A 23,964-nucleotide genomic window follows, 5' to 3' on the forward strand; every position below is an offset into this window, starting at 1 on the left:
TTAAAATTATAAATCACTATCTGTTGGCATTTGGGATGTCTTTGTCCAACTTGAGAAAACAAATCCAAATACAATCACATATATCACATATATGTCCTCACACTGATGAGCCAGCTCCCCCCCCTACAATAACTCAAGATCCCCCCTACCTTTTTCCCCAGCACTGGACTCTATGTATTCACACATATGTATATATTTATGTATAGAATATATAGTGTTTTTATTATATTGCTGTAATTACCATACTGTTGTATAATAGTAATTGCATAGCATAGCTATTTTTTTTTTTTAATTTTATTCTACTCTATTTTATATGCTCTATTTACTGTACTTACACTGTACTGGAGCTGCTGTAACACTCGAATTTTTTCCATGGGGATCAATAAAGGAATCTTATCCTAGCTTATCTTATATCCATATCCATGTTCTTTAGCACATTCCCCAATACTATCGCTCTTAATTGCAAGCTGCCCAGGATGTGGTAAATTATGATGTTTTTGAAGTGGTGCCACCAGGCTGGCCATGTACTTTTCAAACAAAATTGACCATATCTAAAGGCAAGAAGGCCTGACAGGATTCACCTCACTGATACTGCAACAGTGACTCCTACTGTCTGGTCAAGGAAGAAGAGAATGATGGAACTCAAATGAGAAGTGTGCTAGCCTTTACCCATCATCGGCTAGAGTGGGTGAAAGGTGACAGTAAGAGGTCATCAGAGCACACAGAGAAATTTAGAATACCCAAATTAGAAGATGGTAAAATCCACCCTCAACACCTCTATATACTCCCTTTACCATGCTTTACAGGATTGTGTGCAATGTAATTTTTACTCATTTTTGTACTTCTTTATCTATCAGTATTGTACACTAAATTTGATTATTATTAAGTTGATTATTCATAAGGACAGTGGTGGCAGTGCTAAATTTTCTTATTTTGTAAAAAAGTCTGACATATGGTAGCCTTTTTGCTTTATGCATCTATACAATTCTTCTACAGAGAAGTCATTTAGACTGAGGCATGATTTACATAAACAGGTATTTCTTAAAAGCAGACTCGGACTCAAATAAAGCAGGGTACTTTTACAATCCATACATCCATTTTCACCTTATTAAATAAACACCTGACTTGTAGATAGCCCAACGACTTACATGCATTGCACACGCACAGGTATATAGGAGTGGTTTATTAATCAGTTTGGTAAGGAATAAAACATTTGACATAAGACAGAATGTGTTTGTCTAGTATTATGACTTGGATAAAGCTCAGACAATATTGTCATGCAAAGGTCATTCCAAAAAGGAAACCTTTTTCTTACTACAAGCTCTCTTATACACATATAAACCTTGTTAGTCTTTGTGGAATGTGCCATTCAGTCTGTGACGCCCTGAGCACAGTGTGTACAAAAGCACCACCTTATATGGATACAGTGCTCGGAGTGTTTGGTGAATTTCTGTTCATGCTCCTCAAGCCTGAATGCAGCCAGCACAGTCAGCAAGCTGAGCATCCAACTGAGTAAACAGCAAATTAGCTTAGCATAACAGCAATAGCAGACAGAAGATTGACAGCAGGCTTTGTCATCATTAAAATGCCTGGGTAAAATGGCACTATTAATAGAATGTGGCTGATTTTGTGTAGTGTAATGAGTCAGAGAATTGCTGTAATGCCCAGCATGCTGAAGTCAAGTGCCATGTCTAGCCTGCATTAATGTTTTAACAGGCAATCTTGCTAAATGATTCATATCTGCAAATGACCAGTGAACACTTTTTTATTATGAATAATGTGTGTCAAATCAGCTAACCTGAGTTATCGCTTACTTATAGTCCATGCTATCATCACTGTTCTATGTAAAATGCTTTTCATGTCATTTTATTTCCAGGCACTGAGTGGCTATTCATTTTAGGAGGGATGTGGTGGTGGCTCTGGTATGCAACAGTAGCTAAGTCTAATGTCAGTGCTGGTAGTCACTTACCTCAGAACTAGTTTGCCATTATAACCTCTGCATGCCAGTTCATTTCTTACAGCTACAGCTGCAGCTCATAAACACAAAAAATGGTTTTCTGCAGTTATCTGAATTTTCAAGTCCCTCTATAAAAAGTTTAAAACTGAAATTAGAACTAGCCATTTAGCTTTGGTCACTCAATCTGCTTAATGACCTAGTTTTTAAATAATGTTTTATAATGCATACAATATGTGGAGTGCACCAAGAGAGTGGTACAGGCCTGAATCAATGTCTGGGTCTGGTGGCTCTCATATACTGTAAGAACATTTTGCTGGCAAGATTTTTGTCCACTTATTCATTTAAAGGAAAGGGTGATTTTAAATCAATACAAAGTTATTGTGGACTTACTGATTCTTTGCTGTTCACCTGATTTTTAATATAATTGAAGTTGACAATGGGCCCATCAAGAGAGCATGGTGGATGCATATTAAAATTATGTGAATAATCTCAACTGAATTAAGCAAGCAGAGAAACATGTATGTGGCAGACAAGACTTTATCCACATCATGGTGTTTTACTTAACCTGTATTATTTCAGAGACCTTTTTATATCATTGTTTATTATCATTTGTTAAATCCTAAATCCATTAAAAAGCAAGAAGATATATTTAAAGTTTGATCTTATCAACATTATTAATTTTTGTAAATATAAAAATATTCCAGTTCTAAATTGATGCCTGCAACACAGGGCGACAAGGTGGTGCAGTGGGTAGTGTTGTCGTCTTACAGCAAGAATGGTCTGGGTTTGATTTATCTGCCATACAACTAGGGTCCTTTCTGTTTGGAGTTTTCATGATCTTTTTGCCTGCTTTGGTTCTTCCCACAAGTCCAGAGACATGCAGTAAGACCAACTGAAGCTACTAAAATTGCCCCAAGTGTAGGTGAGTGTGTGGCTATTAATTGTGTGTGTCTACCCTGTAATAAACTGGTGACCTGATGGATTTTTCCTAACTTTCGCCCAGAGAATCAGCCCCATGTGATCCTGACCAGGAAAAAGCGGTGGTAAAACAGATAATGACTGAACAGTGTAAGAGTGAAAAGTTTTTTGGAAATAGTAAAACATCCTGTTTTGGAACCTATTACAGGTAAAAGGGCTGATAGATAACAGGTGATGCTATCATAATTGGTATTAAAAGGGGTTTTAAAAAGACTGATGATTTGTTTCCAAGAAAGAATTAGTTAGCTAGTGGTGTATTTGTGCCGAAGGAACTAATTCAAAGTAAGTTGGACAGTGAAAACAAAGTGGTAAACCTGCCACTGTACCAACATTGTGGAACATGTTGCAGCCATTGGAAACATTCAACCCCAAAAGAAAATAATGAGAAATTAAAGGCCAAAAATCCCATAGAACATATTTGGTGGGATTTAAAGAAAGCAGTTGCAGCATGAAAGTCATCAAACCTCAACAAGATTAAAGTTTTTGCACAAAAGAAATGGAAGCTTCTTGGTACTTAATAGAGGTTATCAAGGCAAAAGGATGTTCCATTAAGTACAGAGGCCAGGGGTTGATCAATACTGCACATGTACATTTGTCAAAAGAATTAAATGTCTCTCATGTAAATTTAAAATCATGTCAGCTGATACTTTATGTTTTATATTTTGATTTCATTCTACACACATCACCGCAATACATTTAAGGTGAGCGGGGTTGAATATTTCCAATATATGTATATATTGTATAAACCCAATAAGTTGGCTGGTTGAGGCTTTAAATATTTGTATTTATTTTTCTTACTGTTTTCTGGATTTGGGGTTGCACTTATGGGTTAGATAGGTTGCTTGTAACTGTTCTTTAAAACCATGATGTTTGTATTCCAGATAGGGCGACTGGTGATTGGGCACAATGGCATCCTGTCCACACCAGCTGTCTCATGCATCATCAGGAAGATAAAAGCCATCGGTGGAATTATTCTCACTGCCAGTCATAACCCAGGAGGTCCAGCTGGAGACTTTGGCATCAAATTTAATGTAGCTAATGGAGGTATAAATAATTTGTTGTAGTGCTGGCATTGTATTGTTTAAATAACCATGGACTTCCTGGGAAAATACGATGGGCACTGATGCTTCCCCATGCCTTGATGGATGTCAGTCTGGATGGTCCTTTATCTTTGGCATGGAGAACTGGCTGTCCTCTTTCCCGAAAACAAGCTAGAACATGAATTGATTTGAGTACAGCATCCATCCCTCTGAGATAAGCTCAGGCCCAAAGATCCTGGCAGCTTTTCTCCATAGAATTGATTTATGCTTTTCTCTTTGTGAAATACAGTTTCAGGTTGCATTTCTTGATGCAGCGGTGGACTGTGTTAAGTGACAACGTTTTTCCACAGTACTCCTGAACCCATGTGGCTATATTTATCACAGCAGCATGAAGTATTCTCATGCAATGCCGTCTGAGTTCCTTAAAGGTCACATTCATTCAAATGGTTTCCAGCTTTGCCCAACACAGACAGAGATTTCTTTAGTTTCTGAGAGCGCACTGACAAGTGTACCTCCCAATGGCTATATTGTTTCAGCCATCTGCCCACCCTCCCAGACATTAGCCAATTATGTTTGTGCAAATGCAATCCCTGGATCTCAGTGGTAGTGGGGTGGCATACTTTACCACTGCACCACATAAGCACCATGTTTGGCCCATGTCAACTGGTAACCTTTCTTATGGCATTTCTTTATTGCAGGCCCTTCTCCAGACACTGTGATGGAAAAGATCTACCAGGTTAGCCGTACACTTGAGGAGTTTGCCATCTGCCCAGATCTACACATAGACCTGTCACGACTTGGGCGCCAAGACTTTGACCTGGAGAACAAGTTCAAGCCTTTCCGAGGTTTACATTTAAACTAATTCCGAGTTACTCCAGAAATGTTTAGATGCAGGCAAAGTTCAGAGTTCACCATTGCCATTAACTTTGCAGTTGAGATAGTGGATTCTGTTGAGATCTACCTGAATATGCTACGTGGAATCTTTGACTTTGGGGCCATCAAGAGTCTGCTGACAGGTCCAGAACAGCTGAAGATTCGAATAGATGCAATGAATGGAGGTAAGAATTTTTTAAAAAGTTGCTGCTTACCTTTTTCCTTGATGATTCTGATCAATTCTTCCACAGAAGTATTGAACTTTCCTCTTTTAATGTTACATAGAATCTGTGCAAATGAATTGATAAACAAACTAAAATCTTTTAGGGGAGGGGGTAAAAATAAAATAAAAACTTACAATAATGTGATAGCATAAACAGACATCCCTAAACTAGTACTTTCTTGAAGCACCTTTTTTTATTTTATGACAGTATTCAGTGTTTTTTGGTTTGGTGTGTTTTTAAGTGATGGGACCATACGTTAGAAGAATCCTCTGTGATGAACTTGGGGCTCCTGCAAACTCTGCAGTAAACTGTGTTCCTTTGGAGGATTTTGGGGGCCAGCACCCCAACCCTAACCCTTCCTTCGCTGTCTCATTAGTGGATTCCATGAAGGGTGGAGAGTTTGGTTTTGGTGCTGCATTTGATGCAGATGGGGTGAGTATTTTTAATCATATAACATTAATAACCTTTCATAATTGTTACAAATAATACGTGAAACAGATTTCTGAAGCATATTTGCATACATTTATTATTAGAATGTGTTTAGCACAAACCAAGAAATCTTACCTCACCCTTAGTGTTTGTTAAGACATTTTTAATGCAATACTTTTGTACATTTATTGATTTCAGTAGACATTTGCATTATAAGGTGTTTGCACCATGTTTCTAGCTGCTTTTTGCTTAAAACTCTGTTACATGTAAAACTGGTATGAGAGCCAAAGATGCAGCTTTTGTGCCATGTAAATGGCATGCAAACTGTGCTTCTCTCCCCCTTACATCCACTTATAAGGGAGGATTGCACAAAACATTAAAAGTATTTGCCCATCCAATTATTTTACATGTTGATAGAAGCAAATGTCAGATATCTGCTTATCCAAAATGAAAATGGGTTTATTTTTAAAGATGAACATAAATGCTTTTGTCATGCAACCTTGTGTCTGAATAATTAACAACAGTTCATGTCACAGTCTCAATACTGTAGACATTCACTTTATCAACAAAAGTATTGGGAAACCTACAAGAGCTTTTATAACATTCTAAATCCACAGGAATTAATACTTACTTAATATGGAATTGGTCCCCCATTTGCAGCTTGGCTATGAATAAACAGAACCCCTACCCTACCATTGGCACATCCCATGTATGAACTGGTTTTACAGGTGGTTTTGCTCTAGAAACGAGATGTTACACCACTACTGGGGCACTCTATAACTTTATGTGATCTGCCACTTTGTGGCTGAGTTGCTGTAGTTCCTAAACACTTTCACTTTTTCATATGGTATCAAAGAGAGGAAAATTCCACAAACTGACTTGTTTGTGGCATCCTATACTCTATTATTCTCAAATTCAGTGAGCTTTAGAAGGATCCATTCTTTCACAAATGTTTGTAAAGACAGACTACTTGGCTGAATACTATATTTTATACACTTGTGGCAATGGGACTGAATGAAAAAATACTTTTGTCCATATACTTTTGTCCATATAGTGTAGATATAGAGCATCCAGTTCAATTCACGTTTATTGGCATCCCTGGTAAAGATGAGTACATTTGTTATATACAATTTACCCAGTGTGAATTAGCATAATCACACAACATGTTGGAAAAAATACTTTAATTAAAGGTCAGATTTTCATTTACTTAAATGTGAACTTTGTATAAACATACTATTGATTTTACCAGGGGTGCCAATAATTGTAAAGAGATAGAAGTCTGGAATATAATAATAGCATAGGATTTCAGTCCACCAGGAAAATTGCAGATGTTTAATTACACAATTTTATATAACATTATTACGTTTACAGCATTTACAGAGTTTGATGGAATAAAATGTAAAAAGATTTAAAACATTTATTCTGCACTTAATGCCTTATTGGTTGTATCAGTGTCTTCCACATTGTTTATTTGTTCCGAAACAACTTTATTTAAGAATTAAATTAATTCCTCTCTTACCAAAGTTACATTTCTTATTTAGTCCTGATTCTCTAATAGCTCTATTAGCTTCTACTAGTATCCTGTGCAATCCTGTGCAATTACTAGAGCTTATGTTTATCTGTGGTTAGCCTTAGTAATATAAATATTACATGCATTTTAAGCACACACTGTGGGTAAAGCACACTTTGTGCCTTCTTACTTTTGTATATCTAGTCCTGAGCATTACTTTGAATGACTTTGAATTTGTTTCATTTCCATATTTGTGTGTGCGTGTTTGTGCAGGATCGATGTATGATTCTGGGTCAGAATGGGTTCTTTGTAAACCCATCTGATTCATTAGCGGTGATGGCTGCCAACCTATCCTGCATTCCCTACTTCAGGCAAGTGGGAGTTCGTGGGTTTGCTCGCAGCATGCCTACCAGCACAGCCCTGGACAGGTGAGAGGCATCATCTACACACATAATGCACACAACATCTCTGTGTTTAATTTAGTGTAAAAGTGATATTATCACTATTTTTTTTTATATTTTTCCTCTTCCATGTCAGTGTGGGTTTCTTCTGGGTACTTCTGGGTTTTCTCCCACATATCAGTTACAGGACTGTGGGTAGACTCCCTCACTGTGGGTAGACTCCCTCACTGTGGGTAGATTCCCTCACTTGTTACCAATTCACCTGCTTATAGTGAAATATTTTAAAATGGTGGAACTTGAATATACTATAAACTTTTAACTCTTATTTCACCTCTGTCCCAACTTGTGTTACAGGCATCAAATTCAAAATAAAATACAATTGTTGATTAGCCAAATTATTGCTTAGTCATTTTAATGTAGTAACATTAAAAGTCATGTAGTTGTACTTTTGCCAGATAGAATAAAGGTAGTAGAGATTCAACAAATCACAGATAGTGATCAAATCACACTAGGTTTTTTTTTTAAATAGTATAATATGTATTGTATAGAATTACTTAGAAGTAACACTGAAGTGGTGCCTGATAAATGCTAGGCTAAAACTAAATCAAAACAGAACAATAAAGTTCAGAGACTTTTCAGGAAATGGGATGGGTTGAGAAATTGTAAATATTTTATGAATAACAGTTAGCTCATCCTTGAGCTCATCCACACATTGCTCAACAAACTAAAAATAACTTTAAACCTCATTACCCTAAATACTGGCATGTATAATGTTTCCCAGCTCAATTGTAAAGTAAATTGTGATTTAATAAACATTACAACATGTATCAGTGCTTTTACGTTCGTCTGCTCCCGTATGAGGGGTCGCCACAGCAGAGGATTCTGGTTTGGCACAGTTTTTTTTACGCACAATGCTCTTCCTGACTCAACCACCCTTATTTTTATCTGGACTTGTGACTGACACTAAGAGCACAACATCCTGACAACATCCTTCACTAAGTTTCTGAAAACTCTATGAATATTCTGTGTCAGGTCAGAAGATGCTTAATCGACTACTTTATTTGACTTGATGTTAATAGTTTTCCACAGAATACAATAAAATTGGCATGCCATGAACCTGTCTGTTATATTTATTTATTAGGATTTTAAAGTCATGTTTTACACACTTTGGTTACATTCATGACAGGTAATTACTGGTTACACAAGATTTGTCAGTTCAAGTCTTTTCCAGTTCACCCCACTGGACTGTGGGGGGAAACCGGAGCCCCCGGAGGAAACCCACGCAGACAGGGGGAGAACATGCAAACTCCACACAGAAAGGATCTGTCTGTTATAGAAAAATGTGACACTGTAAATAACATTGGTGTTACTCATTTGTCATGTGCTGAAAACTAACCTTATTAAACTGTATTGGTCCCTTACATGTTGCCTATAAGAGCTCAAAATGTTGCTCTATATAGTAGTCACCTTTAAAATATATTATTGGATCTTATTGGATGGCAAGGGTCCTGAGGATTTTGCTTTGGATGGATTTTAATATGTTTCCTCATATCTTCCAAAACATGCCAGGAGGTAAAATGTCACTCTTAATTTCCCCTTAGGAAAGTGAATAAGAAAATTGGCAAATTGCGCTAGAAGTCTGCCAAGGACTAATTCTGCAAGATCTCATCCAATGTCTGTTAACTCCTGTACTAAATCGATTTTATTTATCATCTGTCTGACCTTTATCCTTTATCATAACACACAGCCCCACTTATATCATCACAGTACAGCAAAATCACACCCCTTAGATTTACAAACTTCTCTCTACCTTTAGTTAGAGCTTCTTTTGCTGTTCTTTAGAGGATTTATTGTAGAATTTATAGTAAAGTACAACAAAAATACCTATAATCTACTGTAAAAAGTTTTATTACTGTAAAATACCAATTCTCATTCATTCCTAGACATAAATCCCTAATGCCATAACTTAGCTAACTGGCTTCTAAGAGCAGCATTTGTTGAAGCATAAATTCTACCAAATAACATTAACGATATTTGTAAGTCGGCTAGCAACAACAGTTGGTAAATGACAGTTTTTCAGCAGTAGTTTGACTGAGTCCACTGAAAGCCTGAAACTCAGAGCAGGACAACAAGGTTACAAAACTAAGAATAAACAAATGTAATGTTTAATGTTAATCATGTAAATCATGTAAAATGAAGTGGAGTAAATATAATGTCCTAATTAAACCAGATATTTCAAAAGATTTTCTTCTGAAATTCTCATTCTTAAATCAAATCATTTAATCGTAACCTTTGCTTAAACACAGTCATTATTCAATTTATTAATCCTACTGGTTACAAACATTTTCTAAAGCACAGAGTGTGTGCCAGTGTGCTAACACTGACTGGCTCCAAGCGTTTTACAGTTCATATGAACCTAAGAATTATTTCAATATCTAAATAAAAGATATATGATTTTTAGTATTATGATTTTAATTATATTTAATTGTTACTGGTTGGCAGTTTTGTAGAACAATAACACTTCCGCATGCACTGGCTGACTGCATGATTTCACTCACAAACCTGCCTTGCTCTACAAGCTGTGTAAGAACCCATGCAACTATTTCTGGAAAAGCTGACCCTGAATAGACCTTAATGCATTTATTAAATGAATAAATAATTGTATGAACTAACTAATGTCTGTATTATTAAAACACTAAGACTAAGAGAATAACTAATCTAAGTATTATTACTTTCAAAACATATAAATACCACACTTAGAAGTGATCTTGTTTGTAGGATAATTCTGGGAAAATGCTCAGAGCTATCAGAAGTTGGTATCTAGGGATGTGCTCTGGCTCTGTCCTGGAGTGGTTTGTCTTATGTATAATAATAGCTGAGCAGTGCTGTCCTACACTACAGACAGATGATAGAGGACTGTGAAATACCCTAGAGGTTATTGTTTGTGCACAAAAGGTGTCTTGTTCCCAAGCTCATGTTATATTTTCCATGGCTTCTTTAAGTTGGCATGAGCTCTTTGTATGAAGTGAATCCAGCAGTTTTTGTCCAATTATGCATGGGACAGCAGTGAGCCAAAGCTCCCATCCAGAATAAGAAGTGTACATATCTAGATAGTTTCTGCTTTCAACATGCCTACTTTTTACTGGTGATACTACTTTATTAATGATAAACCCATGGCAGACATCACAGCACCCCATTTGGATGAATGAAACAACTCTCTCCTACTTCACCTCACAACAAAAAAAAAAAAGTAATCTTACTGCCCAGTATAAACAATCTAATTTTCCAGTTTTGTCACTGACCAATTACTGCTAAATAGCCTTAACAAAATTATTATAAAAAAAATAAAATAAAAATAAAAATATATATATATATACAGTGTATCACAAAAGTGAGTACACCCCTCACATTTCTGCAAATATTTTATTATATCTTTTCATGGGACAACACTATAGAAATAAAACTTGGATATAAGTTAGAGTAGTCAGTGTACAACTTGTATAGCAGTGTAGATTTACTGTCTTCTGAAAATAACTCAACACACAGCCATTAATGTCTAAATAGCTGGCAACATAAGTGAGTACACCCCACAGTGAACATGTCCAAATTGTGCCCAAAGTGTCAATATTTTGTGTGACCACCATTATTATCCAGCACTGCCTTAACCCTCCTGGGCATGGAATTCACCAGAGCTGCACAGGTTGCTACTGGAATCCTCTTCCACTCCTCCATGATGACATCACGGAGCTGGTGGATGTTAGACACCTTGAACTCCTCCACCTTCCACTTGAGGATGCGCCACAGGTGCTCAATTGGGTTTAATCCATCACCTTTACCTTCAGCTTCCTCAGCAAGGCAGTTGTCATCTTGGAGGTTGTGTTTGGGGTCGTTATCCTGTTGGAAAACTGCCATGAGGCCCAGTTTTCGAAGGGAGGGGATCATGCTCTGTTTCAGAATGTCACAGTACATGTTGGAATTCATGTTTCCCTCAATGGACCGCAGCTCCCCAGTGCCAGCAACACTCATGCAGCCCAAGACCATGATGCTACCACCACCATGCTTGACTGTAGGCAAGATACAGTTGTCTTGGTACTTCTCACCAGGGCGCCGCCACACATGCTGGACACCATCTGAGCCAAACAAGTTTATCTTGGTCTCGTCAGACCACAGGGCATTCCAGTAATCCATGTTCTTGGACTGCTTGTCTTCAGCAAACTGTTTGCGGGCTTTCTTGTGCGTCAGCTTCCTTCTGGGATGACGACCGTGCAGACCGAGTTGATGCAGTGTGCGGCGTATGGTCTGAGCACTGACAGGCTGACCTCCCACGTCTTCAACCTCTGCAGCAATGCTGGCAGCACTCATGTGTCTATTTTTTAAAGCCAACCTCTGGATATGACGCCGAACACGTGGACTCAACTTCTTTGGTCGACCCTGGCGAAGCCTGTTCCGAGTGGAACCTGTCCTGGAAAACCGCTGTATGACCTTGGCCACCATGCTGTAGCTCAGTTTCAGGGTGTTAGCAATCTTCTTATAGCCCAGGCCATCTTTGTGGAGAGCAACAATTCTATTTCTCACATCCTCAGAGAGTTCTTTGCCATGAGGTGCCATGTTGAATATCCAGTGGCCAGTATGAGAGAATTGTACCCAAAACACCAAATTTAACAGCCCTGCTCCCCATTCACACCTGGGACCTTGACACATGACACCAGGGAGGGACAACGACACATTTGGGCACAATTTGGACATGTTCACTGTGGGGTGTACTCACTTATGTTGCCAGCTATTTAGACATTAATGGCTGTGTGTTGAGTTATTTTCAGAAGACAGTAAATCTACACTGCTATACAAGCTGTACACTGACTACTCTAAGTTATATCCAAGTTTCATGTCTATAGTGTTGTCCCATGAAAAGATATAATGAAATATTTGCAGAAATGTGAGGGGTGTACTCACTTTTGTGATACACTGTATATATATATATATACAGTATATATACAGTATATATATATATATATATATATATAAACTACAACCCAAAATGAAATAACTTTGTGAAGTTGAATTAATTTGTCTGATATCTTTGTTTGCAGTGGTAGATTAGTAGATTAGTAGATTAGAGCGAGGCCCTTAACACTCAATTGCTTGAATTGTATTTGGTCACAATTGTAAGTCACTTAAGATAAAAGCAGTGGTGTATTAAGTTTAAAAGTACAAGTATCTTACCAGAAATGTACTTTGATAGAAGAAAAAGTCACCTACTTCTACTTTCAATACTTAAGAGCATTTAATATCAGAAAATTACTTTTGATACTTAAGTTAATTAAACATCAGATCCTTTAAGACTTTTACTCAAGTAATATTCTAAGAGGTGGCTTTTACTTCTGGTAAGATACTTGTACTTCTATACTGCATACACCACTGGATAAAAGCGCCTGCTAAATGCCATAAATATTCAGACAATGTCTGTCCCCTTTAAGACAGGTTTTGTTTTCTCATTTATTTAGTTATTAATTTATTGCATTAACCTTTTACTAAATAATCACTGGTTTCTGATCTGGCTTAGATCTTGTTTTGAGAAACAGTAGGTACGTTCCTCTGTGAAGAATCATGTTGTGTTGGAGCTGTGTTGGCCTCTGTGGCCTCTCTGCTGCTGGAAGCCTTTTTAGGTGCTGAACATGAACAAGTGTAGCTGTGTGTTTAAATGTTCAACCACTTAGCAGTTTGTGTTTACGCAGTGTTGGAGTACTGGGGATAAGAGTGTGTGTGTCTGTTGGTTAAGATGTGTGTGTATGAGTGTTTTTAAGTGTGTAGAAGTGTAAGAACAAGGGATCAAGGTCTGGGGTTGGATAGATTATGTTTGGTGTGTATGCAAGTGTGTTGATGTGTAGATGCATGTGTGTATGTATTGTGTGTGTATTATGAGAGGTGACTATGCAGAGAGGAAACATCTGCCTGGGGGTGAAGGATTGAAAATGGGTCACCAGTCAGCTGTTTGTTTATTTCGGTATTTTTAAAGGAATATTTCTGCATATGAGGCAGGGTTGGCGCTGAGAGGGAAACAAGGTTGGGCAGTGAAGCAGATTATCCCTCTGCATTTAAAGCACAAAACAAACAAATGCTATTTCTCTTTAACTTTAATCAACTGGCAGACCACATCATGCAGCTCAACAGGTTCTGACCTTGACTTTGTACAGTAGGGTGTATGATTTAAACAGCTTTTCAAGTAAAAATACATGTCTGTTTCACAAATTCAAATGTGTCAGTTGTGGTGTCCATGGTGGTGTCAATCATACCACGATATGTAACATCTGGCCCTCTGAAAAAGTATTCCTGAAAGACAGGTTATACACTTTAAGTTAAAAAGATGATATTTTAATAGATACCCATATTTAGACTTAGATCTGTGTATATTGTCATTTCAGGCAAGTCATTCAACTTAAAAAAATAGCTTTGAGGTTGCCAGATGTTTACTGGATAAAGCCCTTTGGTTTTTCCAAATACATGTACTCTTAATAACATACACATGGCTAAAAGCTCACAGACAAAAATTAGATTAGATTTAATCTGATTAAGCAAATATTCTGCCAAAACAATAAAAAAACTGATACAGAAGTTTGCTGGTTGCCATTGTTGGGCCTTTGAGCAAGGCCCTGAACCTTCAATTGCTTATAAATTGTCTTTAATATTCCTAGTTGTGATATTTTTAGATCTTTATCACATTAAACTTAAAAGCCTTACCAGCAAGATTTCCAGTAAACATGCAATACTGTACAAAAAATACTGTAACAGGGAGGTGGTCATAATCACAGAGACTCACCACCAAACTGGAGCTGGGCCCAAGGGCAGATGCTGGACTGAATAGAAATAAGGAGGGAGAGAAAATAAACATTTATATGCAGGTGGGTGGAGCAGATAAGAAAACAGAACAGGAACAATCTTATATTGCTTTGTTTTAATTCACCAACAATTCACAATTACTTGTCAAATTATAAATGCTGAACTAATTCATATATAGCATAGTTAATCAGGCATTGCATTAAAAATGTAAGCTACAAGTCCTACATTTATTGAAGAACATAAGCATAGTCAATTACTCAGCACTGCAAAAGTGTCCAGGGTTTTCTCAAGTTCTGGTGTGGTCCATTCCTGCTAATTAGTGCTGCAGTTCTTGGAATTTATAGTCTGTTTTGGACTACAGTGGGCCTATCTATGCTTCCTGCTGAAAGATGAAGCAGGCAAAGGTCAGTGACTATCCTTCAGGAATGGCTACTGATGTTCCAAAACTCCCGGATGAGATCTGGGTCTAGAATGTGTCAGGCTGGCACCCAAGAACTTTCCAATCACCTAAGTACTGGTTACCACATTTGATACGTTTAACAGTGTAAGCTAGGGCACTGGCAACCAGTCAAGGTGCTAAAGGATTGGGCATGGGAGGGGTTTAAAGAGCGGCAAAGAACTGATTTGAGCTGAGATAGGTGGAAAGTTGGGTTAAACCTCATAGACCAAGATAACTAGAGAACATAGGCTACCGGGTTAGCCTATCTTACAATTTTAAATGGTCTCGCATATCTTGGTCCTGACTTCTTCGACTCAATGGTAGTTGGAGGGTCTTTTGTGGATAGCCAAACTAATTGCCCTGGACAAGGTTCTGCTGAACAAATATATGCTGATTTGATAGACTGGGTATTTGTAAAATGATCAAAAACACCTGTTTTCAGAGGTGATTGAGTATACAATCGGCATTTACAAAAGTCTCAGTCATTTACAAGCAAAGATGGACTGAGGTTCACTACTTTACAAAAATGTTTTTGAGTGAATAGTTCAGCAGTTTAAAAATATTCTGCTTCTTAGCAAAATGTTTATTGGGTTCTTAAAACCACGGAGAATTGGTACCAACACAAAGCTAATAATTTGTCATGGTATGTGGTTGTGTTAATGGCAAAAAAGGGATCACTTGCACTTGCATTTGTAAATGCACCAGTGATGCTGATGGGCACATATGCATTTTAGAGAATCATATGCTGTTATTAAAACTTTATCTTTTTGAGGAATGCCATTGCCTATTTCAGCTTTTTGTTTTATGCTATTATAAATGTTAACTATAATAATAAATGTTGTTATTGCAGCAGGCTTTTTCTCCCCAGCTTGGGTTTGCTACAGTTGCATTAAGTGCTGAAAATGTAAACAAAATATGATCTTTGGATCAGAATGAATTCATGCATGACGTATCTTTATGTTCCCACAGGGCTGTGGCTGTATTTTCCAGCATCTGTGTTTATTTGTGTGTGTTTACTCAATAGGCCGTGGCAGCACATACAGAGGGTCTGTTAGGGACGCCTGTGCTGGAACTCACATGTTCATTTTTTAAATGTTTTATTGCACTTGGGAGCATTTAATGTACTTAACCATGTTAGGAAGTTAGGAGAGGAAAACATTCCCTCAAAAAGATTGCACACCACTTTTACAGTTGTGAGTCTGTTAGATTAGAGGCTGTTGGGCTGCAGATCAAACTGTTTTCACGAGGTCCGAGCCAAATGGTATTAAAACCCAGTAAGGCATGTTATATTCTGAATGGTACAGCAGAGAAACACCCAGCGTTGTTTTAGAAAAAAGATCTGATGAACATACTCCCTCACTAGTTCACTCTCTGTCCAGCTCTAGACACACTCTCTTTTTCTCTCTCACCTTTTCATGTGTACTTAGAAACACACACTTTTTTCTTGTGTAAAACATTTCAAACAACTTTAACAACACTTTACTAGCTCTGAAATACGCTGTCCTCTTTCCAGGCTTTCTATTCCAGGCATGTCCCCGAGCAAATAACTGTTCTTTACGCCTATTTAGCAAGTTCACCCTAGAGTAAACAGCTGTGGTCCAGTTCTGCTTTGTCCCTGCCCTTCAGTCTCACTCATAACATTAATCTAAAGTGTCTAAAAATACCTATTCAAGAGCAAGGAACAGAGAAAAGACTGATAATTTGTTGCAACTTGACTACAGTTAATATTAATACAATAATATTGTCAAATGTATGTGGACTCCCCTCCTAATTGTTAAGTTCAGGAATTTAACTATATTTCTTGTCCCAGCAAGACTGTGTCCTTTTACACAAAGCAAGTCAAAGACATGGTTTGTTGAGTCTGATGAGGTGTGAAGGAACTACGGTTACCAGTACAGAGCCCTGACCTCAATCCCAATCAATCATCAATTGGATCAATTGTAACATTGTAAGCCAGGCCTTTTAGTCCAACATCAGTACCTAATCTCACTCCTTTAACGGAATGGGCACAAATTTCCACAGACACACTCCAAATGAAACAGAACACCTTCCCAGAGGAGTGAAGGCTAAAATAGTCGCAAATGGGGGTCACTGTATGTTAATGGGATGTTCAACAAGCTCATGATCAGTTTGTTTGTTTGTTTGTTTATTAGGATTTTAACGTCATGTTTTACACTCTTTGGTTACATTCATGACAGACTCACGGTAATTACTCGTTACACAAGGTTCATCACTTCTCAAGGTTATATCGAACACAGTCATGGACAATTTTGTATCTCCAATTCACCTCACTTGCATGTCTTTGGACTGTGGGAGGAAACCGGAGCACCCGGGGGAAACCCATGCACACACAGGGAGAACATGCAAACTCCACACAGAAAGGACCCGGACCGCCCAGCCTGGGGATCGAACCCAGGACCTTCTTGCTGTGAGGCGACAGTGCTACCCACTTAGCCACCGTGCCGCCCAGCTCATGATCAGCAACATACTTTTGGTAATTAATGTACTTACATACACTACAAGTACTCACACTCTCTTGAACTAAATTTATTAAATTGTTTCCTAATGTAATGGTAAATTATTAGGTTTAAAAATTTGTAATATTTGTCATTCAACTTGTCCAACATGGCTGCTTCCAGTAAATAGCACTAAATTACATTGGTAGGTACTGTATGTGTGACACCTCTTCTTCTTATGAAATTATGTATATATTTGTGGTCACTAAGTGATGCTGCTCCATAATGCTATGGACGTTTATGAGCTTATTCTTTTTTCTGCATTTGTGTTCTGAAAAATGTAACAATTATCAAGACCAAAATCTGGGCTGGCCAGCTATGAGGTAGCAGCTGCAGCACAATGATGTGATTTAATAAATGATTAACTAATATAATAATATGGTTATGATAAATTATAGCTGGGGAATAAAATGAACCAAACATGCAAAAGTGGTCTCTTGCCAAGTTTTGAAAGAAATTCAAACTGTCACTTGTCTAAGAAGCACTAAACCTGTTTGGGTGCTCTAAAAGCACACTAAAAACATGCTAAATTTGGATGTACATAAATGACTGTGTGATGTCTTATGTTAACTTGGCATCCTGCACCCAATCTTTTCCAGTTGCAGCAGATTAGCAGTATCCCTGCTTCATCTTCCTTCCTTTTTGTCAACTTTGCTTTGTGTTTTTTTTCTTTTTCTTACCATATTGTCTTTGTGCTCTGTTTTAACTCTTGCCTGGAATCTAAACAAGAAGTAGCCAAAAGCTTTGCTTGCTTTGTGATTGTTCTTTTGCATTATTAGGTTAGCCCATTTGTAACTGATATTATTGTAGGCTATTATCTCCACCTCAGAATGTCAGTTTTATGCTACTATTGCTTTATTACCAGTGATGTAAAACAGAAATGGTTTGTATTAGATAAAAAGTAGGATTATTAATTTCATGCACAAAATCTGACAGTGACAATGTATTGGTTAATTTTCACTGTCAATATTATCATCCTTTTAACACCAGATTTACTTGGGAAATTATAGCACAATGCTGTTTAGAAGTTGCTACCTATCTGATTTCACATGACAGCTAAACAAGCTTGGAGAAGAACACTAACTGCGTTTTTGCACAAGTTGATCAGACATCAACCTGCCATTGACTTATGTCACTCTGATTGACAGGAGACAGATTGCCATCTTGCCACTAATGGACTGCAGCATTTAGTAGGTACAAACAGCTGCCAGGGTTGCATCCAGGAGAGGGCGCCATTCTTTATATCTGATAATGAACAAAACAAAATGAAGAGTTGAGATAAGACAAACCTTTGTAACAAACCATTACATGCAGCTGACTGGATGTTTAAATAAAGCTAATTGATGCTTACAGAGGAAAGATATCAACATGCTTTTAGGTCCCTGTGTCCTACACTGTAAAATTATGCTGGTCAAAACAGAATTGGCTGGTACAACAGAGATGCCTTGTTTCATTGTGCACATAAATAATTTGCATACCTATGACCTCATTACCTCATAATGTTTGAGGTATACAAAGCAACATTAAGATAAATCAGATACTTTAGAAAACCATTACTGTGAAGAGAATATATCTTTCAGTTGCTTTCTCAATAAAAGTTTGTTGTTTCATATAATGTTTCATATAATGCTTGGTGTCAGGCAACTCAGTAAGATTTTCTTTGACACAACCAAACAAGCTAAGCACATCTTGACAAGCTTGTTACAAGCACCAATGCTTATGTATGCAAGGTCATATAAATGTAGTTGACATAATAACAATGTGACAACTACTGTTGGGCCCATGAGCAACCCCAACCCTTTTAGCTCCAGGAGTGACATACAATGACTGACAATTTGCTCAGATCCCAGCTTCCAAACAAGAGTGGGATATGTGAAAAAGAATTTCATTGTACTTTACATGTGTATTTGCATATGTTACCATACACATGCATTTGTATATATGACAAATGAAGGCATCTGCCCTAGATGATGATGATTATTATTATTATATAGTTACCCCTGGACAACTGTTTTGCAAAATTCTAATCTGCTTTGTTAACAATCTTAATACTGGTTATTGTATCAAGTAAAATGTTATTATAATTAAAACTACTCTTATTAGTACATTTTCTTTAAAAAAAAAACCCAACAGATTAAGCCGCTCAGGTGGCGCAGCGGTAAAAAATGCTAGCACACCAGAGCTGGGATTTCGAACACATCGTTTCAAATCTCAGCTCTGCAATCCGGTTGGGCTGGGCAGCTACATGAACAACGATTGGCTGTTGTTCACACAGGGTGGAAAAGCCAGACCAGGGCTCCTCATAACTGATGCAGCTACGACCTCTGCTGGCTGATTGATGGCGCCTGCGCGAAGTCAAGAAATAATGTGTTGACCAGGGTGTGGCTGTCTGTACACAGAGCTGATTCGCATATGAACTCACCTCGTGCAGGTGAAAAGATGCAGTTGGTACTGCACACGTGTACACGAGCGTGTGTCAGTTGCGGCACTCCTCAGTCAGCAGTGGAGGGTAATATCGGTAGAGGGGATGTCTAACTTACAATGTAACACTTACATTCTAGAAGCTATAGCATTAAGTTTAGCTACAAGTCAAATAGATGAGTATGTGAGTGTAGTAAGAGACTTAAACACTTTCATAGTTGCTTGTACACTCTCTTAGGTTAAGTCACCAGTGAAGGCATTCGTCAGTGCAGAAAACAATGGATACATTGAGCTTCAATATTATTTGCAATATACTCAGTACAGTTATTTGTGGCAATTGTAGCTTAGTGGTTAAGAGACTTGACTAGTAATCAGAAGGGCTGCTGTTGTTGGGCCCTTGAGCAAGGCCCTTAACCATCAATTGCTCAGACTGTATACTGTCCCAGTACTGTAAGTCGCTTTGGATAAAAGCGTCAGCTAAGTGTAATATTTTTGTTTATTTGCAGGGTTGCCAAAGCAATGAAAGTGGCTCTGTATGAAACCCCCACAGGCTGGAGGTTTTTTGGGAACCTGATGGACTCAGGCAGGTGCTCATTATGTGGAGAGGAAAGCTTTGGATCAGGTAAATGATATTTTTTGTATAGCTACTGCTCTCAGACAGTGCTACATCTCTGTAGTTAGACACAAGCCTGCTAAATGTCTGCTAAAGACTTTGCTTGGTGTCTATGAAGGCCACCGGTAGCTGTTCCTTCACCCCTGTCATAACACTGATTATCAGAGCATTATAGATCCCTTGATGATGAGCAGCAGCACCTTAGACAGACCTCACTGTTACCCTGATAATGTGTTAGACTGTGTGAAGCTCCTCCATTCTTCTGCTATAAAAGGAAGACAGGGCAGTGAATCATTTAACCTCTGCTGGCACAAATTTCTTCACTGAGAAAAGCTCCTTTACTGATGAGTCACAAAAGAGGGCGAGTGAGAGACAGAGAGTATGTAAGAGATTAGGAGAGTATGAAGCAGATAGAGATGGGAGTTGTGGTTTAGAGACAGCTGCTCCTACAGACCCTTATATGGGCATAATACAATGTGATATCAAATTTACACAATCAGTTCTTGAAAACTAAACATCAAGGGTGATTGGAAGTTTAGAAGTTCAAAGTTGGCAGTCACATTCCTTTGTATTATGTAAATACATAAACAAGAATATGCAAACTTATCTTTTAATAAATGTTATACTTTATGAGTGGAGGGAGGAGGCTGGAGACAAATTGTGATTCACAGGCAATTGTAACTATTCATATTCATAAGCAGTGATGTCACCAGACAAAAATAGTTACATGGACAGATAAATAGAATAATACTTAGGGTTTTTTAGCTCAGTCAGTAAATGGTGGCAAGATGTTGGTTCTGTGGCTGTCATGGGACTTCTGTCTCAGGTTTTGTCCATGGGTGGCATGGTGTGCATTTGGGTTGTACTCACCAGTGGACTGAGTAGCTGGCAAACTTGCCTTCAAATGTAGTGTTTATGCTCCAGTAATGCAGTTTGTTTGGTTTTGTTTACGTTCAAGTTGTTTTGCCTTATTATTTAATTCTTTTAGTTTGTATTTTTCTGCCTTTGTAGCTTGGTTAAGTCTACTTTAACTGGGTTAGCCCCCTTAATTTCTCAGGTGTGGTGTTACACTTGGTGCCTCTGTTATGAGGCACTCATCACCTAATGACTATTTGTGGGAGTTTGCTGGTCCCATTTCCACATGTTACCAAATACCTACCATGTAAGTGAAATGTATTGGCATTTTCTTGGTGGCACAGTGGTGCAGGTAGTTTTGGTGCTACACAGCTTCAGCAACTCAGGTTTGAGCCAGTTACTTTCTGTTGTATGTTAGGCATATCCTCCAGTTTTCATATGAGTTTACTGTATCATTTACTGTAAAACAAACTTCCTCTAAACTTGAGATATGTCTTGTGTTTAACCCGTAATTACTCAAGTTCACAGCTGAATATACTTATATGGTGACAGGTTCAGACCACATCAGGGAGAAAGATGGCCTGTGGTCAGTACTGGTGTGGCTTTCCATCATGGCTGTACGTAAGCAGGGAGTGGAAGAGATAGTGAGGGATCACTGGGCCAAGCTGGGTCGCAACTATTACTGCAGGTAAAGTGCTATCAAAGTGCTGAAGCCATAACACACATGTAACCTTGTAAAATAATGTGTACAGACTGTTTGACCTGTAAGTCCTGCCAGTGGATAAAGCTGATTTGCTTTAATAATTATTTTCTTTGAGTTTCATCATTTTGGTGAAAAAGTAGTCTCCAAATCTTGTTCAATAACTGGTTTTGAAAGTTAAATGGAGTTAAATGAGTCAGTGAAGGCAAGCCAATTTAGCTTTCTTGTGTTTGCATTTACTTCTGGACAACTCAAGGTTTCTTTTTGGCCTAGAAAGCTTTTTTTTTTTTCATTTGATGTTTTTTGGCAGTAAAAAATCCAATCAGGTTTGAGGTTTGGATACTCCCGACGTCCTTGAGAGAGAGTTTGTAGAGCCTTTACAAAGATCGTCATTTTCCCATAATAATTTCCCACAAAGGCCACTTTCAAATTTAGTGTCACAGCCTATTTCAGCCTCTGCTAAGCCTGATAAGTTCAAACATGGCTAATTGCCAGTTTGGGATCTGAGAAGGTTTTTAAAAATATTTTAACATGTCTGGTCTTACTCATCTGCAAAATTATGCCTTGTTTTGACTAAACATCTGGGGCTTGGAGAACGCTCGGTACAATTTTGTGTTTGTGTGAAAATTCTAGGTTTGATTATGAAGGTGTTGATCCACGAGCTGCCTTTTACTTTATGAGGGATCTGGAAGCCATGATCACTGATAAAGCATTCTCCAATCAAAAGTTTGCTGTGGGAAACAATGTGTATAGTGTGGAGAAAACTGACAACTTTGAGTACATTGATCCAGTGGATGGTAATGTCTCAAGAAACCAGGTTAGTACCAGCTCTGTTTTTACTTACACTTACTTGCAATTGCAGTTTCTAATTTGGGTTTGCACTGAATTAGAACATTAAATATATCAGTTCACTGTAATCCAAAAATGGCAGAACCATTTAGACATCTTCATGAACACATTTCTGGGTGGTGTTTATAACACATCACAGCTGAAGCAAATTAAGGGTCATTATCAAGATGAAAAAAAAAGTTTAGAGTTTTGGGGGGGGGGGTTACCTACAGTGAAGCAATATATTTTTATCATTTAACTTTGTGATTGACAACTGGTGACATCTCTGTACTAAAGTTAATAGGATTTGTTTGATTGTACCCATTAAAAAACTGTATAAAACAGTGGTGGTCTTGGCAGGGTCTGGGGGATAAAACTGTCACCCTGCACCCTTTTTGGATGTTCAGATGTAATCACAGGACCTCGGAAAACTGATTTGCCATGACCAAGCAAGTTTTACATCGCTATTGGCTTCTGCTAAGAAATGAAGTGTGTTCAGTTGCAGTCTTGTCATTCTGCTGAAGCTTCCATCTCGCAATAAACACTTGAACAGCCTGCTCTCTCTCTTTCTTGTGCCGTTACTTATTTCCAAAAGTGGTTAGCCTACCAAGACCACACAGATAAAAAACATAAATAGCCAAGGAACTTTAGGACCTGTTTAGCTCAGATAAGCATTTGTGTTCCTATTTAGCCAAAGTAAAAGTACTGCTAACAAAAAGGGTACATAAAGGCTTTTCATACATTTAACAAAAAGCACCTGATGATCCAAGAATTAACAGAACCATTCATTCTGCTCTCTACCAAAAAATCCTAAAGGACAACATCTGGTCATCTGTCCGTTTAATTGGGTTATGCAATAAGACAGCAATTTAAAACACAGAATGAAGTTCACATTTGACTTGTGCAAAGGACAAAGGGTTTGATGTGGCCTAGTCTTGACTTTAACCCCATTTGGATGCTGTGTACGGGAATTAAACAGGTGTTTTTGCTAGAAAGACCTCAATTATGCCTGAATTAAAGTAATTCTGCAAAAAAGTGGACCCCACAATAATGTCAAACACTGATCTTTATTTACAAGAAGAATTTGATTGCAGTCATTGCTGCTAAAATGTGCAAAACAAAAGGAATTGGGAGATGGCAATTTTTTGTCATGTCAGAGTAAATAAACAATGCTTATTTATCCATTAATACTTGTAGGCACTATTGTGTTTTGAACCACACCCACAGTTTGCTTCCACTCTGTGTTTAAATATACCCAGCTGACTCTTTAGCTTCATCAAGGAATGCTTGGAAACCCCCACCCCACCCTACTGTCACAACTGACAGCTCTCCCTCTAACTCAC

At 37.9% G+C, this 23,964-nt stretch overlaps 1 protein-coding gene across 1 annotated transcript in view; it reads left to right on the forward strand.

Annotated features, from left to right (window-relative positions):
• pgm5 (phosphoglucomutase 5) overlaps nucleotides 1-23,964 on the forward strand; it is a 30,621-nt gene that overhangs the window by 1,833 nt on the left and 4,824 nt on the right. Inside the window, exons 2-9 of the mRNA XM_062998471.1 lie at nucleotides 3,817-3,979; nucleotides 4,674-4,820; nucleotides 4,908-5,033; nucleotides 5,314-5,504; nucleotides 7,285-7,439; nucleotides 20,132-20,247; nucleotides 21,646-21,781; nucleotides 22,427-22,610. Of these exons, the coding sequence (XP_062854541.1) occupies nucleotides 3,817-3,979; nucleotides 4,674-4,820; nucleotides 4,908-5,033; nucleotides 5,314-5,504; nucleotides 7,285-7,439; nucleotides 20,132-20,247; nucleotides 21,646-21,781; nucleotides 22,427-22,610 (1,218 nt within the window). The remainder of the gene's footprint in view (nucleotides 1-3,816; nucleotides 3,980-4,673; nucleotides 4,821-4,907; nucleotides 5,034-5,313; nucleotides 5,505-7,284; nucleotides 7,440-20,131; nucleotides 20,248-21,645; nucleotides 21,782-22,426; nucleotides 22,611-23,964) is intronic.

This window comes from Trichomycterus rosablanca, chromosome 7, assembly GCF_030014385.1.
Source record: "Trichomycterus rosablanca isolate fTriRos1 chromosome 7, fTriRos1.hap1, whole genome shotgun sequence".
In the NCBI taxonomy this organism is placed as follows: domain Eukaryota; kingdom Metazoa; phylum Chordata; class Actinopteri; order Siluriformes; family Trichomycteridae; genus Trichomycterus; species Trichomycterus rosablanca.